A 13,981-nucleotide genomic window follows, 5' to 3' on the forward strand; every position below is an offset into this window, starting at 1 on the left:
GAGACATCTGCACACCCACGTTCACAGCAGCATTATTTACAATGGCCAAGAGAGGGGAGTAACCCAGGTACCCATTGACAGATGAATGGATAAATAAAATGTAGTCCCTCCATACACTGGAGTATGATTCAGCCTTAAAAAGGAAGGACGTTCTGACACCTGCTACAACATGAATGAACTTGAGGACATTATGCTCAGTGAAGTAAGCCCGTCACAAAAAAGACAAACCCTGTATGAGTCTACTCACATGAGCGACGCAGAGTCAAGATCATGAAGACAGAACGCAGACTGGTGGTTGCGGGGGGCCAGGGGGAGGGGAAACGGGAAGCTGTTTAATGGGTGTAGAGTTTCAGTTTGAAAAGGTGAAAAAGTTCTGGAGATCTGTTGCACAACAATGCAAATAATTCATTTTTTAATTTTAATGTTTATTTATTTTTGAGAGAGAGATAGAGAGGAAGGGAGGGAGGGAGGGTGAGCAGGGGAGGGGCAGAGAGAGAGGGAGACAGAGGATACGAAGCAGGCTCCAGGCTCTGAGCTGGCAGCACGGAGCCCGACACGGGGCTCGAACTCACCAGCAGTGAGATCGTGACCCGAGCCCAAGCTGGGTGCTTAACCGACTGAGCCACCCAGGAGCCCCAACAGTGCAAATAATTCTTAACAGCACTGAACGGTACAGTTAACAGTGGTGAAGATGGCAAATTTTATGTTGTTGTCGTTGTTATTGTTTAACCACGACCAGAGAGGAGGAAAGAAGGCATTTTGATGGCAGCAGATTGCTGGTGGGGACAGCCCTGGCTGGGGACGCAGGACACTTGGGTTTGGGTCCGTGTTCTCCTATTTCCTGGTGGCCTTACGCAGGTCACTCACCATCTCCGAGCCCTGACGTCCTTGTCTTACGGGACGAGGGGTTTGTTTTAGGCTTTCCAGCTTAGAAAGCTGAGCATGCACAAATGAGTCTGACACGTTCCCTCATTGACTTTCACTCAAGTGTGACATTTACAAAAAAACTACACGCATCAACACATTCTCTCAAACCGAACACACCCGTTTCATGCCATTGTGTGACTAGACTGCCGTTTATTTACCCATTTTACTGTTGATGGAAATTTGGGTTGTTTCCAGCTTGGGGTGACCATGAACAGTGCTGCTTGGGCCCCTGCAGCACCTTCCGCTGGTGCACACGGGGCCCTGCTGTGGGGCACGTGTGCGGGAGGCCTGCTGGGGGTGCTGACGCTGCTCAAAGCTCTGTGGAAGTTGCCCAGGATCTTCGCATCGGCAGGTGCTCCTTCTCCTGGCCAACTAGGTAGCGTCAGCCCTTCCGAGTTTGGTCTCTCGGGGTGGGGGAGGTCTGTAGCGGGCCTAACTTGCATTTCCCTGGTGACCGATGAGGCTGAGCACCTCTCACGCCCCAGTTATCCTCTCTGTCAGAGGTGATGTCTTCTGTCCATTTTCCCGTGTTGTTCAGATCTTCTCCCATTCGGTGGGCCACTTCCCGTTCTTCTGGTGGTGCCTTTTCGTGAGAAATTCTTAACGTGGTCCAATTTATCATTTTTTTCCTTTATAGGTTTTAGTGCTTTTAGCACTTATTAAAAAAAAAACCAAAACCGTACTCCAAGATCATAAATATGTTTCCTTCTTTTTAGAATTAAAAACAATATTTATTGAGAGAGAGAGAGCGCGTGCGCACACATGAGCAGGGGAGGGGCGGAGAGAGAGGGACAGGATCCCAAGCAGGCTCCCAGCTGTCAGCACAGAGCACAACTGGGGGCTCGAACTCAGGAACCCTGAGATCGTGACCTGAGCCAAAGTTGGACACTTACCCGACTGAGCCCCTCAGGCACCCCTAAACATGTTTCATTCCAGAAGTTTTATTTTACCTTTCACATGTAGCTCTTCCAGTTCAGCTGGACTTGATTTTTCTGTATGGTGTGAGGTTTGGATCAAAATTTTTGGATCAAAATTTAAAAAGAAAATTCATTTTTCTTGCTTGTGGGTAGCCAACTGACGAAGTGCTAATTATTGGAAACCAAAAACCATCGTTTCCTCACTGCGGGTGGTTGTCCATTTTGTTGTGAGTAGGCTGACTACGTGCGAGGGTTTTCCTGGACCGTCTATTCCGTTCAGTTGGCCTGTTCAGCCATTGTACCAATACCCCACTGTCTTAAATGCTCCAGTTACAGTGGCTGAATATGTGGTGGGGTAACCCTCCAGCTTTGCTCTTTTTTTTATAATGATTTTTTAATGTTTTTATTTATTTTTGAGACAGAGAGAGACAGAGCATGAGCAGGGAAGGGGCAGAGAGAGAGGGAGACACAGAATCTGAAGCAGGCTCCGGGCTCTGAGCTGTCCGCACAGAGCCCGACGTGGGGCTCAAACTCACAGACTGAGATCATGACCTGAGCTGAAGTCGGATGCTTAACCAACTGAGCCACCCAGGTGCCCCCCCCCTTTTTTTTCAGCTTTTCTCTTTTTTGCAATTATCTTAGCTATGTTTGACCTTTTGCATTTCTGCATGAATTTTAGAACTAATGTGTCCGTTTCTTTTTTTTATGTTTATTTATTTTTTGAGAGAGAGAGAGCAGCGGAGGGGCAGAGAGGACACAGAGGATCTGAGCCTGATGAGGGGCTCGAACTCATGCAAAGTCAGCCACTCAGCCAACTGAGCTACCCATATTTGAGAGAGAGAGAGAGAGTGAGAGAGAGAGACAGTGTCTGAGTGGAGGAAAGGCAGAGAGAGAGGGAGACAGAATCTGAAGCAGGCTCCAGGCTCTGAGCTGTCAGCACAGAGCCTGACACAGGACTCGGACTCATGAGCTGTGAGATCGTGACCTGAGCCGAACTGGGAGCTTAACCAACTGAGTCACCCAGGTGTCCCTAACGTGTTAATTTCTAATACAAGGATATTATAAATGAAAACCCCCTCTGTGCTTTGCTTTTGTTTGCAACCCACACACTTTGGTAGGTGGTATTTTCAGTAGCATTCAGTTCAAAATATTTTCTTTTTTTTTTTTTAATATATATTCTAATTATTTTTTCAACTTTTTTTTTTTTTATTTATTTTTGGGACAGAGAGAGACAGAGCATGAACGGGGGAGGGGCAGAGAGAGAGGGAGACACAGAATCGGAAACAGGCTCCAGGCTCCGAGCCATCAGCCCAGAGCCTGACGCGGGGCTCGAGCTCACGGACCGTGAGATCGTGACCTGGCTGAAGTCGGACGCTTAACCAACTGCGCCACCCAGGCGCCCCTCAAAATATTTTCAAATTTCCCTTGTGATTTTTTTTCTTCACCCTGGGATTAGTTGGATATTTCCAAATATTTGGGGTTTTTATAGCTATCTTGTTGTTATTGGTTTTAATTTAATTCCAGTATAATCAGAGAACATATTCTGTATGATTTGAGTCCTTTTATATTTATTGAGACTTGTCTTATAGCTCAGCATTTGGTTTATCTTGCTAAACATACTGTATACATGAGAAAAGAATGTGTTAGGTGTGTTTGAAAAATACTAGCTCAAGATAGTTTATATAGTGTTCAGATCAGTTGTGTCCTTCATGAGTTTTTTAGTTCATCTGTTCTATGCAGTGCTGCGAGACCCATGTTAAAATCTGCAACAACGATTGCTGAATTATCTGTTCTCTTCTTAATTTTGTCAATTTTTTCTTTATGTATTTTGAAGCTGTTATGAGGTACATACCGATTTACGATTTTTGTCTTTTTGATAAAGTCACCATTTTTCATGAGGCGGCCTCTCTGTTTATCTCTGACAGTATTCTGTGAAAGCCCATTTTATGTGATGTTAACATGGCTCCTCCAGCGTTGGCAGGCTTACTGTTGGCATGATAGATTTTTAAATTTATGCCTCCTGTGAAAATAGCATATGGTAGAGTCTTGCTTTTATATCCTTTTCATCGAGGTGCTTAATGCCTTACACTTAATATGATTGATTTGGTGGGCTTTAGGTCTCTATTTGTTTTGTTTGTTTCTTCTAAAATGTCCTCTTCCGCTTTCTTTTGGGTGATCTGAATATTTTTTTTTACTTTTCTGCTTTAGTTATTCGTTGGATTTCGAGGTGTACTCCTTTGTGGTTTGTTTTTTTAGTAATGGCTTTGGCGATTGCAGTGCACAGTGTCTGGGAGCCAATATAGCAGAATGTACCCCAGATGTAGAGCCTTCCAATGTCACAGGCCCATTGTCCGCGGTCGTTGTGTGCCTCGCAGCTACATACAGTAAGATCCCCACAATGCAATGTTACAATTGTTGCTTTACACAGACGTATGGATTTTAGAGGAATGAAGAGGAAAGTACTCTTGTATGTGTATTCAGTTATGTATCCTTTTCATTCTTTCCTGATGATCGAGTTTCTAGCTGGTATCATTTTCCTTCAGCCCGAAGAATTTCCTGTTTAGCATGTCCGGTAATACAGGTCTGCTGGTGAGGATTTCTTTTAATATTCTTTTATGTTAAAATATATTTACGTACTCTCATTCTTGAAAGCTGGTTTGACGTCCTGCAAATGTGTTGACAGGCTTTCTTTCAGCTCTTTGTACATGTAGTTCCACTCTCTTCTGGCATCCATAGTTTCTGATGAGAAGTCATTAGACTCCATGTGTCGTTCCCTGGATGGCTGTGACCGCGTGGCTACTTGTAAGAGTTTTCTCTTTACATGTGCCTTCCAGCAATTTGACTATGCTGGGCCTATGCATGGTTTTCTCTGTGTTTATCTTGGTTGGGGATCATGGAACTTCAAGTATGTAGATTCATGTCTTTTACCACGTATAGAAGATTCTAGAAATTATTTTTTTCAAATACTTTTTCCTGCCCCATTCTTTCTCTCCTCTCGTTTTGTAATTTCAATTACACGTATGTAGACCTTTTGAAATGGTCTCACAAATCCTTGGTCTCTTTTATTTATTCCCCACTCTTTCAGATTGAATAAAGTCTATGGATAGATCTTCAAGCTCACTGATTATTCCTCTGTCATTCACTCTTCTGTTAGGCCCATTTAGTTAACTTTATATTTATGATATTTTAATTTTCAGTTCTACAATTTCCATTTTCTAAAAAGAGTTTCTAAGGGCACCAGGGAGGCTCAGTTGGTTAGGCGTCCAACTTTGGCTCAGGTCATGATCCTGCAGTCTGTGGGTTCAAGCCCCGCGTCGGGCTCTGTGCTGACAGCTCGGAGCCTGGAGCCTGCTTCCGATTCTGTGTCACCCCCCCCGCCCCTCCCCCACTCGCACTCGGTCTCTCTCTCACAAATAAACATTAAAACAAATAAAAATAAATAAATAAAAATATACATATAGTTTCTAGTTCTCACTTGTGGTTTTTAAAAAATATTTTCCCCCATTAAAAGCATATTTTTCTTTACATCAGTGATTACAGTTATAACAGTTACTTTAAAATCCTTGTTTGCTAATTCTGCAATATGGGTCACGTCAGGGATCAATCTCCATTACTTACCCTTTTTGGTTTGAGAATGGCTCTGACATTCTCCTTTTCTTTGTATATCAAGTAAATTTGGATTGTATCCTAGACACATTGTTATTTTCTGTTGACTTTGGAGTCATGTGTACACATCCCCAGAGTTGGTTTTATTTTGTGTTCGTGTTGTTGTGACGCTAAGACTCGGCAGTGCTCGGGCTACAAACAACGACCCGTGGGCAGCAGCTCTGATCTCATGTTAGACCTCATCTTGGTTCTTTTGTTCTCAGCCTACCTGCCTGGAGTCGGCCTCATGCGTGTGGTCCAGTGTCACCTGGGGATTTAGGCCCTATTTATAAACAGAACTCAGGCCGCTGTTTCTCTTACTCCTTCCCTTCTGGGATGTCCCTGCATCTCCCAGAGGGTGTCATTGGCCCAGCTCCGTCTCCTAGCCCCTTAGGCAGAAGGACTATAGGTGTTTTGTTGGTGCTTTTTTTTTTAATTTTTAATTTTTTAAAATTTACATCCAAATTAGCGTATAGTGCAACAGCGATTTCAGGAGTATGTTGGTGCTTTATCTGGTCGGTGTGGCATGGGCTGCAGCCTGGCCTTAGGCCAGGAGTGTTGAGACAGGCAGCCCCTCTCCCCAGCATCTGCCTGCCTTTGCTCACTCTGGCAACTCCAGGAAAAGGTGTTTTGTAATTTGTCCTGAGCTCAGAGTGCTGTCTGTGGGAAGGTGAGTTCAATAGGAGGTTACTATTCTACCACACTGGAAATGGAAGCCCAGCTTTCAATTTCTGTGAAAAAAAACCCTGCTGGGATCTTAAAACCTGTTTTGTATTGAATCTGTAGATCACGTTGGGAAGAAAGGACAGGCTCCTAATTCTTGAGCTTTGTATATCCCTCCACATACTTATTTTTTCTGTAATTTCTCTGCATCATGTTTTACAATTTCCTCTTGTTTTTTGTTTGTTTTGTTTTGAGAGAGAGAGTGTGAGAGAGAGTGAAAGAGAGCGAGAGAGAGCACGTGTGCGTGCATGAGCGGAGGAGGGTCCAGGGGGAGGTGAAGAGAGAGAAAGAATCTTAAAACAGGCTCCAAACCCAGCTCGGAGCCTGACATGGGGCTTGATCTTACAACTGTGAGATCTCATAACCGTGAGATCAAGACCTGAGCTGAAATCAAGAGTTGGACGCTGAACTGACTGAGTCACCCAGGTGCCCCTCTGTCTGTCGGTCTTTTGCTTTGTTTTGTTAGTTTTACATTGAGGTGTTTGGTTGGTTGATGCTTTTGTAAATGGTCTAACTTTCAAAGTTTAAATTTTTACATTCTCACTGGCATTTAATGGTCAGTGCCTAAAACCTTAGCTTTACGTATCTTGTGCAAACAGTTAATGCTAATGACACAGGTTCCAGCGACAAAACCTATGGTTTGGTCCATCTCCCAGAGCACCTGCAATGAAGTTTTCAAGAAGGTAACTTTTCAGGAATGGAGGCTGGGGCATTGAGCATTTAAGCTGAATGAGGGGCAAGCTGTGTTAGGAATTAACCAAAGCACTAGGCAGTTCTACCTGAAAAAAGCCTCTGAGGGGCCTCATATTCAGAAAATGGAGTTCGGCAGCCTCACCTTTCCAGGGAACGGGGACTCAAGACACCAGCAGACTCCTCGGACTTGATAGGAAGGCTGTTTCTTGCTTGTACTCTGACGTGGCGAGGGAGACGGCCCAGGAAGGCTGACCTATCGGAGTTCCCACCTAAACTTCGAAATAAGCCCCTCCCTGAGCTAAACTAGTAAAATCCATCCGTGACAGCTGTAGTTAGCTATTTGTGGGAGTCAGCCAAGACACCGTCGTAAATGAGTCATTCGAGAGCTTGTAGACAGCCTGCATCCAGCAGATCCAGGTCAAGCTCCGAGAGGAGGCAGGCCTGACTCTAACTTTGGAGCAGACATCTAATCAGTGTACCGAGGGCTCGGTCCACCTTGCCAGTCTAAAAGGAGCATTGCCAGTGTCTGTCAGCTCTGGGGTCTGAGTCCCAGGTTTCTGTCTCCACCGGGAGAGACCTTGGGCTACTAATGACATCCTTCCTGAGCGTCAGTCCCCTCATCTGCCACACAGGCGTGGCCTGGCATGGAGGGAGAGCTCAGTGTGTCGGTGTCGCTTACCTGTGGCCACGGAGCAGACTTCAGCACCACACTTTCTTTCCGAGGCAGAACAGGGAGGGGTGGCCTTGGCTAGTGGATTCCACTCCAGATGCACCAACTCTCAGGCTACTGTTCTGGGGCAAAGGGGCCGGTCGGGCTGATGACGGCCTTCTGATTGATCTGAAATTTCGGTCTTCTTTCCATAAGTGAACAAACTAGTCATCTGTTATATTGGGTTGAAGTGTTCCCCCCCAAATTCACATCCACCCAGAACCTCAGCACATGACAATCTGGAAATGGGGTCTTTGCATATGTAATTGCTTAACAGTGTTGAGATGAAACCATTTTGAATTTATGGTGGGCCCTAAATTCAGTTAGTAGTATCCTCTAAAGATGAAAGGAGGGGCACCTGGGTGGCTCAGTCAGTTGGGCGTCCAACTTTGACTCAGGTCACGAGCTCACGGTTTGTGAGTTCAAGCCCTGCGTTGGGCTCTGTGCTGACATCTTAGAGCCGGGAGTCTGCTTCGGATTCTGTCTCCCTCTCTCTCTGCCCCTCTCCTGCTCATGCTGTCTCTCTTAAAAATAAATAAAAATGTTAAAAAATTAAAAAATAAAAAAGAGGAAAGAATACACAGGTGCCTGAATGGCTCAGTTGGGTGAGTGTCCAACTTTGGCTCAGGTCATAATCTCACGGTTTGTGAGTTTGAGCCCCACTTCTGGCTCTCTGCTGTCAGAACAGAGCCTGCTTAAGACCCTCTGACCACCCCCCCCATCAAAAACAAATAAACATAAAAAAAAAATGAGAAGACACAGAGATGCAGAGAAGCCGTGTGACCACAGAGGCACAGATTGGTGCAAGCCCAGGGGCCACCAGAGGCAGGAGGTGGGAAGGACCCTGCGCACTTTAACGTTGGACTCCTGGCTTCTGGAACTGTGAGAATGAATTTCTGTCGTTTCTGTAAGACCCTGTTTATGATGATGCTGACAGCCCTAAGAAGCGGATGTGTCTACATCTATGGATCAGTTAGGTGTTCCTGCACTTGACCCCGGGTCAGGGATCCATTCTTGATGACCGGCACACCCTGCCAGATCCACGGGGCTGAGGAGCACCATCCGCTGGGGTGGGGAGGTCCCCCAGGTGAATGGGACTCTGGTAGCCTAGGCCTGGGTCTTTAAAAAATGTTTTCTTATGTAGTATTGCAGGTAGACAACAGAAGCAAAGGGAATACAACCAACATCGCGTACCTTTCACACGGCCAGAGCAACGCGGAAATGATTTACTCTCGTGTTTGAATGTGTCTGATGCTTTCTCTATTTTATTGAAGAGACACTGAAAAGGCGCACAAGGTGGCCCCATGGCTTCCTCACTGCCCCTGTTCACTCTCAAGGTGGGCAGTGCTCCAGGGAGCACTGTGGCTCCCATCTTCCCTGGGGTGGGGGCAGGGGACGGGGACTCCCCTGGCAGGGAAATGGGACCACAGGGGGTGAGGTGGGGTGCAGACTTAACCGCCCACACTTCCTGTAGGACAGTGCCCTGGAGCAGTCTGCGGGTGAGATCAGCGCCCCTGCAGGGCGCAGGCCAGATGCAGAGGAGAGCAGCCATGCTGGCCTGCGTCCAAGAGTGCAGGCTGACCGGAGGCTGGGGGAGGGGGGTCCCGTCAGAGAACGCAGGAAGCCACGGCTGTGTGGAGAAGCCGGGGTGCCCTGAGATGGCACCACCAACCTTCCTTCAGGGAAGACGACAGTAATGTAGCAGGGGCGACCTGAGAGTGGGGATCCCCCCTCCCCCGCAGTCACACCGGCCCTCCAGGGTGCAGCGGAACAGAACAGTGGGCTTCACTTTCTACCCCCACCCCAATCGTAATGCTTTGAGGGTGTGGACGATGGCTCACATCTGTTTCCCGGTACAGATGTCCTCACACGGGGCCTGAAATCAGCCTGCCAATGCTGTTGCTTGGCCTACTTTAAGCTTTTCTAATTATTTGTAAGCGTTTAGAGATTACGATTTTATACAGAATTCCACATTTCCGCCATTTGAAAGCCAGACCCCAGCCCGGGCCGGGCTCCAGGGGCTGGAGGAGATGGGCACGGGAGCCGCGGGTCCCAGCCCCCCGCCCCCACACCCGGCGCGTCCCGTTCCTCCTGCGCGCGGAGGTGCAGGTGCACGGGTCCCCCGCCCCCAGGCGCGCGGGGCTGGGTCACGCTGCCCGGAGACCGCGGTTGTCCTCGCCAAGCGTCCCGGAACACCGTCTGTTGGTAAAAAGCAAACAAGCAAAACCCGGCACGAAGAGCACTGTACCTGAGCTAGTCAGTTCTACAGCGGAGATGCTCGTGCACAGTGTTTAGGTCACGCACTTTGTCAAAGGGAACAGAGCAAACAGGAAGAGGCCGTCCACAGAGGACCGCTCCCGACTCGGGACTGCCGGTCGCCACAAGCGCTGTCGGCTCCCCCAGTGATTTATGGATACCCGTGTGCGGGAGCCGTGCCGCCCCAGGCCGGGCGCCACTCCCTCCGGGGAAGCTCGGGCCGCGGCGGGGGGACGGGGACGGGGACGGGGTCGGGGACGCGCGGGGCCCAGGACGCACCGCCTCGCCCGGCAGTCGCGCAACCGACGCCGCGAGGCCAGTCCTCGGCCAGGCCCGGCCCGCCCGCAGCCGTGGCGCCGCCGCCGCCCGCCTGTCCCGGCTCCGGCCCCGCGAAGGCAGCGGCGGACGGGCCTCGGGAGCACGGCCTCCCTCCCATCCTCCCTCCCTCCCTCGACCGCCCGGCGCTCCCGTCAGCTCCGGCCGCAGCCATTTTGGAACGAGTGCAGACAAAGAGCGAGTCACCGTCGTTGCCCCCAGCAGGCCCGGGGTGCGGACCCCGCCTGCCGCGCCTAGCCGTCCGTCTGCCCCAGTCCCTGGCCCTCCCGGCCGCCCGCACCCCCACAGCCCGCCGGCCCGATGCCGCCAGCTCGCCCACCGAGCCCAGGCCGCCCGCCCGCGCCCCGGCCTCTGCCGCTAGCAGCCATTGGCCGCACCTTTTAAGCCTGCGCCGCGGCCAATGACGAGGCGCCGAGCGGCCGGGCGGGGGGCGCCGTGACCAATGGCAACGCGCCGGGCGGCGGGCGGGGGCGGGCGCGCCGCCGCGCCTGCGCACCGCGCCGTCACCGCCCTCTACACCCCCCCCTACGCCGGCCGCCCCCCGCCCGCCCGGCCGCCGCCCCCGCCCCGCAGGCGCGCGCCGCCCCCCGCCCGCGCCTGCCCGCCCGCCCGCCCGCCCGCCCGCGCGGAGCCTCCTCCCCGCCCAGCGCCGGCGAGCGGCGGCGGCGGCGGGCCGAGGAGGAAAGATGGCGGCGGGCTCAGATCTGCTGGACGAGGTCTTCTTCAACAGCGAGGTGGACGAGAAAGTGGTGAGCGACCTGGTGGGCTCGCTCGAGTCGCAGCTGGCGGCCAGCGCGGCCCACCACCACCACCTCGCGCCCCGCGCGCCCGAGGCGCGGGCCGCGGCCGCCGGCGCGCTCGGGAACCATGTCGGAGCCGGAGCGGCCGTGCCGGCCGAGGGCGCGCCCGCAGCGGCGCCGGAGCCGCCCCCCGCAGGTAGAGCGCGGCGCGGCCTGAGCGCGGGCGGGCGCCGGCCGGGCCCGCGTCCTCACCGCGCCATCCCGCTTGTCCCCGCAGGGCCCGCCGCGAAGCTGAGCGCGCTCGAGGCCGGCGCCGGCGCCGGGGCCGGGCCCGGGGCCGGGGCCTGCGCGCCGGGGGCCGCGGCCGCGCCCGCCGCCCAGCCCGCCGCCCGCAACGGCCCGCCCGGCGGCCCCGGCGCCGCGCAAACTTTGAATGGGAGCGCCGCGCTGGGGACCTCGCTCCGCGCCGCCGCCGCACCTGCTGTCAGCCTGCTCCACAACGGGCCCGCGCCCGCGCCGCCGCCCAAGCCCGCCGCTGCCGCCGCCACTGTCATCCAGACGCCGCCCTTCCTCGGCGCCCCCGCCGCGCCCGCGCCCCGCGCCCCCTCGCCGCCCGCGCCCCCCGCGCCCGCCGCGCCCCCCGCCGCCGCCGCCGCCCCGCCGCCTCCGCCGCCGCCGGCCGCCGCCAGCCTGGCCCGGCCGCCCGGCCCCCCGGCCGGAGCCCCGGCGGCGGCGCAGAACGGGGGCAGCGCCGCGCCCGCGCCCGCCCTCGCGCCCGCCCCGGCCCCCGCGCCCGCCCCGGCCCCGGCCCCGGCCCCGGCCCCCGCGCCCGCCCCGACCCCTGCTCCCGCGCCCGCCCCGCCGCCCGCCGCCAACAGTCAGCCCGGGCCCGCCGCCGCCGCCGCCGCCGCCGCGCCCGCGCAGGTGGCCAAGGCCGACTCGCCCAAGACGGCGGTGCAGCCGGCGCCCGCGCCGCCGCAGGCCCTGGCGGCCAGCTGCCCGGCCGGCGCGGGGGCCGGCATGATCCTCGGGCCAACTATGCAAGGGGCGCTGCCCGCCGCCGCCGCCGCCGGACTGCCGCCGCCGCCGGCCCCCGGCACCCCCACCGGGCTGCCCAAAGGCTCGGCCAGCGCGGGGCCCCAGAGCCTGCCCAGGACGCCCTCTGCCACCACCGGCGGGATCCGGGCCACGCTGACGCCCACGGTCCTCGCCCCTCGCCTGCCGCAGCCGCCTCAGAACCCGACCAACATCCAGAACTTCCAGCTGCCCCCAGGTGAGTGGCCGCGCCGGGCGGGCCTGGCTGCCCCCGCGGGGAGTCCAGGAAGTTGTGGGGCTGGCAGGGCACTGAGGTCACGGGTCTTGCGCGGGCCTGCAGCGAACGAGCCAGGGCGCTCCCCTGCCGGTGCGGGAGAGCTCTCTGCCATGCCTGTGTGTGTGTGTGTGTGTGTGTGTGTGTGTGTGTGTGTCTGCGGGCCCGGCCCCTGGGTGCTGTGGCAACAGGGGTCCCCTTTCCTGGGGCGTCGCTTGGCCTCAGCTCGCTGTTTGCATTGCAAAGTTTCTGGGCTCCCACCGTGCAGCAGCGGCTCTTCTGCTCTCCCGGCTCCCTGTGCCCCTGTCCCGCTCCTCCCCTCCCCCCTGCCGTGCAGCGCTCTGGCTGCCGGCCTCTGCTGGAACCGCTTACTGGGTTATGCAGCCTGGGTCCATGGCTTTCCTGGGTCTGCTGCTTTCCCCTTCTGGTTTTGGGGATCGGTTGTGTTAGGGCTTGTGAACGGAACTCGTCTGCTCCTCTGTTACTCTGGGCTGTGATGGAGGGCTGGGCACTCCCCCCAGCTGGTGAGGTCAGGCAGAGTAGGGACGCCCCTTCCTTGTGGCCGGGCAAGCGTGCATGGAAAGCTTCCGCTTCCCTGCTAGCGGCAGGATGGCAGAGATCCCAGGTGAGCCCTGGAGGGATCCTTGGGCACACACACCCTTCCTGGTCCACGTCCCTGCCTCCCACTGTGTCGTGCACTGCTTCGGCCACAGCGTCCAGCAGTGCCGTGCTGCGGGTTAGAGGATGCTCGGTCGCTCTGGTTAGTGCCATCCGGTGAGATCCGCGGGTCTCTCAGAGGTGCACACGATGGTGCGTAGTGAGGGGGGGCGGTCGCGGCCACAGCCTGTGCGTTTCCCGGGTCTCTTGGGTCATCCCTGGCAGTCGGTTGGGGTTCTTCAGGTCTGACAGTGAAAGGTACCCCACAGCGTCCCAGCGTATGCTGCTGTGTTTTGGGATTCTTGAGCAGAGAGAAACTTGAGCACTGAGAAGCCCTGTCTCCTCTCGCATCCCCTCCGCCTCGCCCGCGAGGATCGGGAGCTTCTGGAGAGCTCCTCCCTGGCTGTGTAGTAACATGTGCTGCTGTAGCGGCCAACGCGGTGGCGGGAGCGGAAACAGCACCTCCCCTGTCCCCGCGTGCTTTCTGGGAAAGAGCCGTTGGTCACCTTGACAGAATTTCAGCGTCTTAACAAGGGAGGGTTTTCTTGTCAGAGCCCGTGAGGGTGTTCTTAGGCCGGCAGGGGCGGGGGAAGTGGGCAGCCCAGACCCACGTCTCCGGGGTGGGAGTGGGGCTTGCCGTGCTCGGAGGGGACAAGGTGACGCAGAAGAAGTTGCTGGAGAGGTGTCGAGATGCCCCTTAGGACGCGTCTGGTTTGTTTTTTGAGTTTGTAGTGGGCGCTTATTTGAAGGTTCTGTTTTGCTCGTTGTGTGTGTTTTGACTTTTCGGTGGAGAATAGGGCTGATCTTTTAGTAACCTTTGAAAAAGGGAATTCGGGGTTGTGGTGCATTATGTAAAACGTGGGAATATCCTTTCCCTATGTATAAAACTCCCTTTCTGGGGGTCCTGCACAGCTCAGCACCTGCCTTACTCCTGCCAGAGACCATTCCCGTGCCGCACTCGTGTTGTTGGGAACTGGTGTGAGCTGGTCAGTAGTTGGCGAGGCAGGCGCTTGGCCTGACCGGCAGGGCCCGTGTGACGCCTGCAGGTGCGGTGGTCTGGGGATGGCTG

General features: G+C 54.7%; 1 protein-coding gene across 1 annotated transcript in view; it reads left to right on the forward strand.

Annotated features, from left to right (window-relative positions):
- Positions 1 to 10,835: 10,835 nt before the first annotated feature.
- TAF4 (TATA-box binding protein associated factor 4) overlaps positions 10,836 to 13,981 on the forward strand; it is a 65,701-nt gene continuing 62,555 nt past the window's right edge. Inside the window, exon 1 of the mRNA XM_027046613.2 lies at positions 10,836 to 12,219. Coding sequence (XP_026902414.2) covers positions 10,893 to 12,219 — 1,327 coding nt within the window. The 5' untranslated portion in view covers positions 10,836 to 10,892. The remainder of the gene's footprint in view (positions 12,220 to 13,981) is intronic.

This window comes from Acinonyx jubatus, chromosome A3 (assembly GCF_027475565.1).
Source record: "Acinonyx jubatus isolate Ajub_Pintada_27869175 chromosome A3, VMU_Ajub_asm_v1.0, whole genome shotgun sequence".
Classification (NCBI taxonomy): Eukaryota; Metazoa; Chordata; class Mammalia; order Carnivora; family Felidae; genus Acinonyx; species Acinonyx jubatus.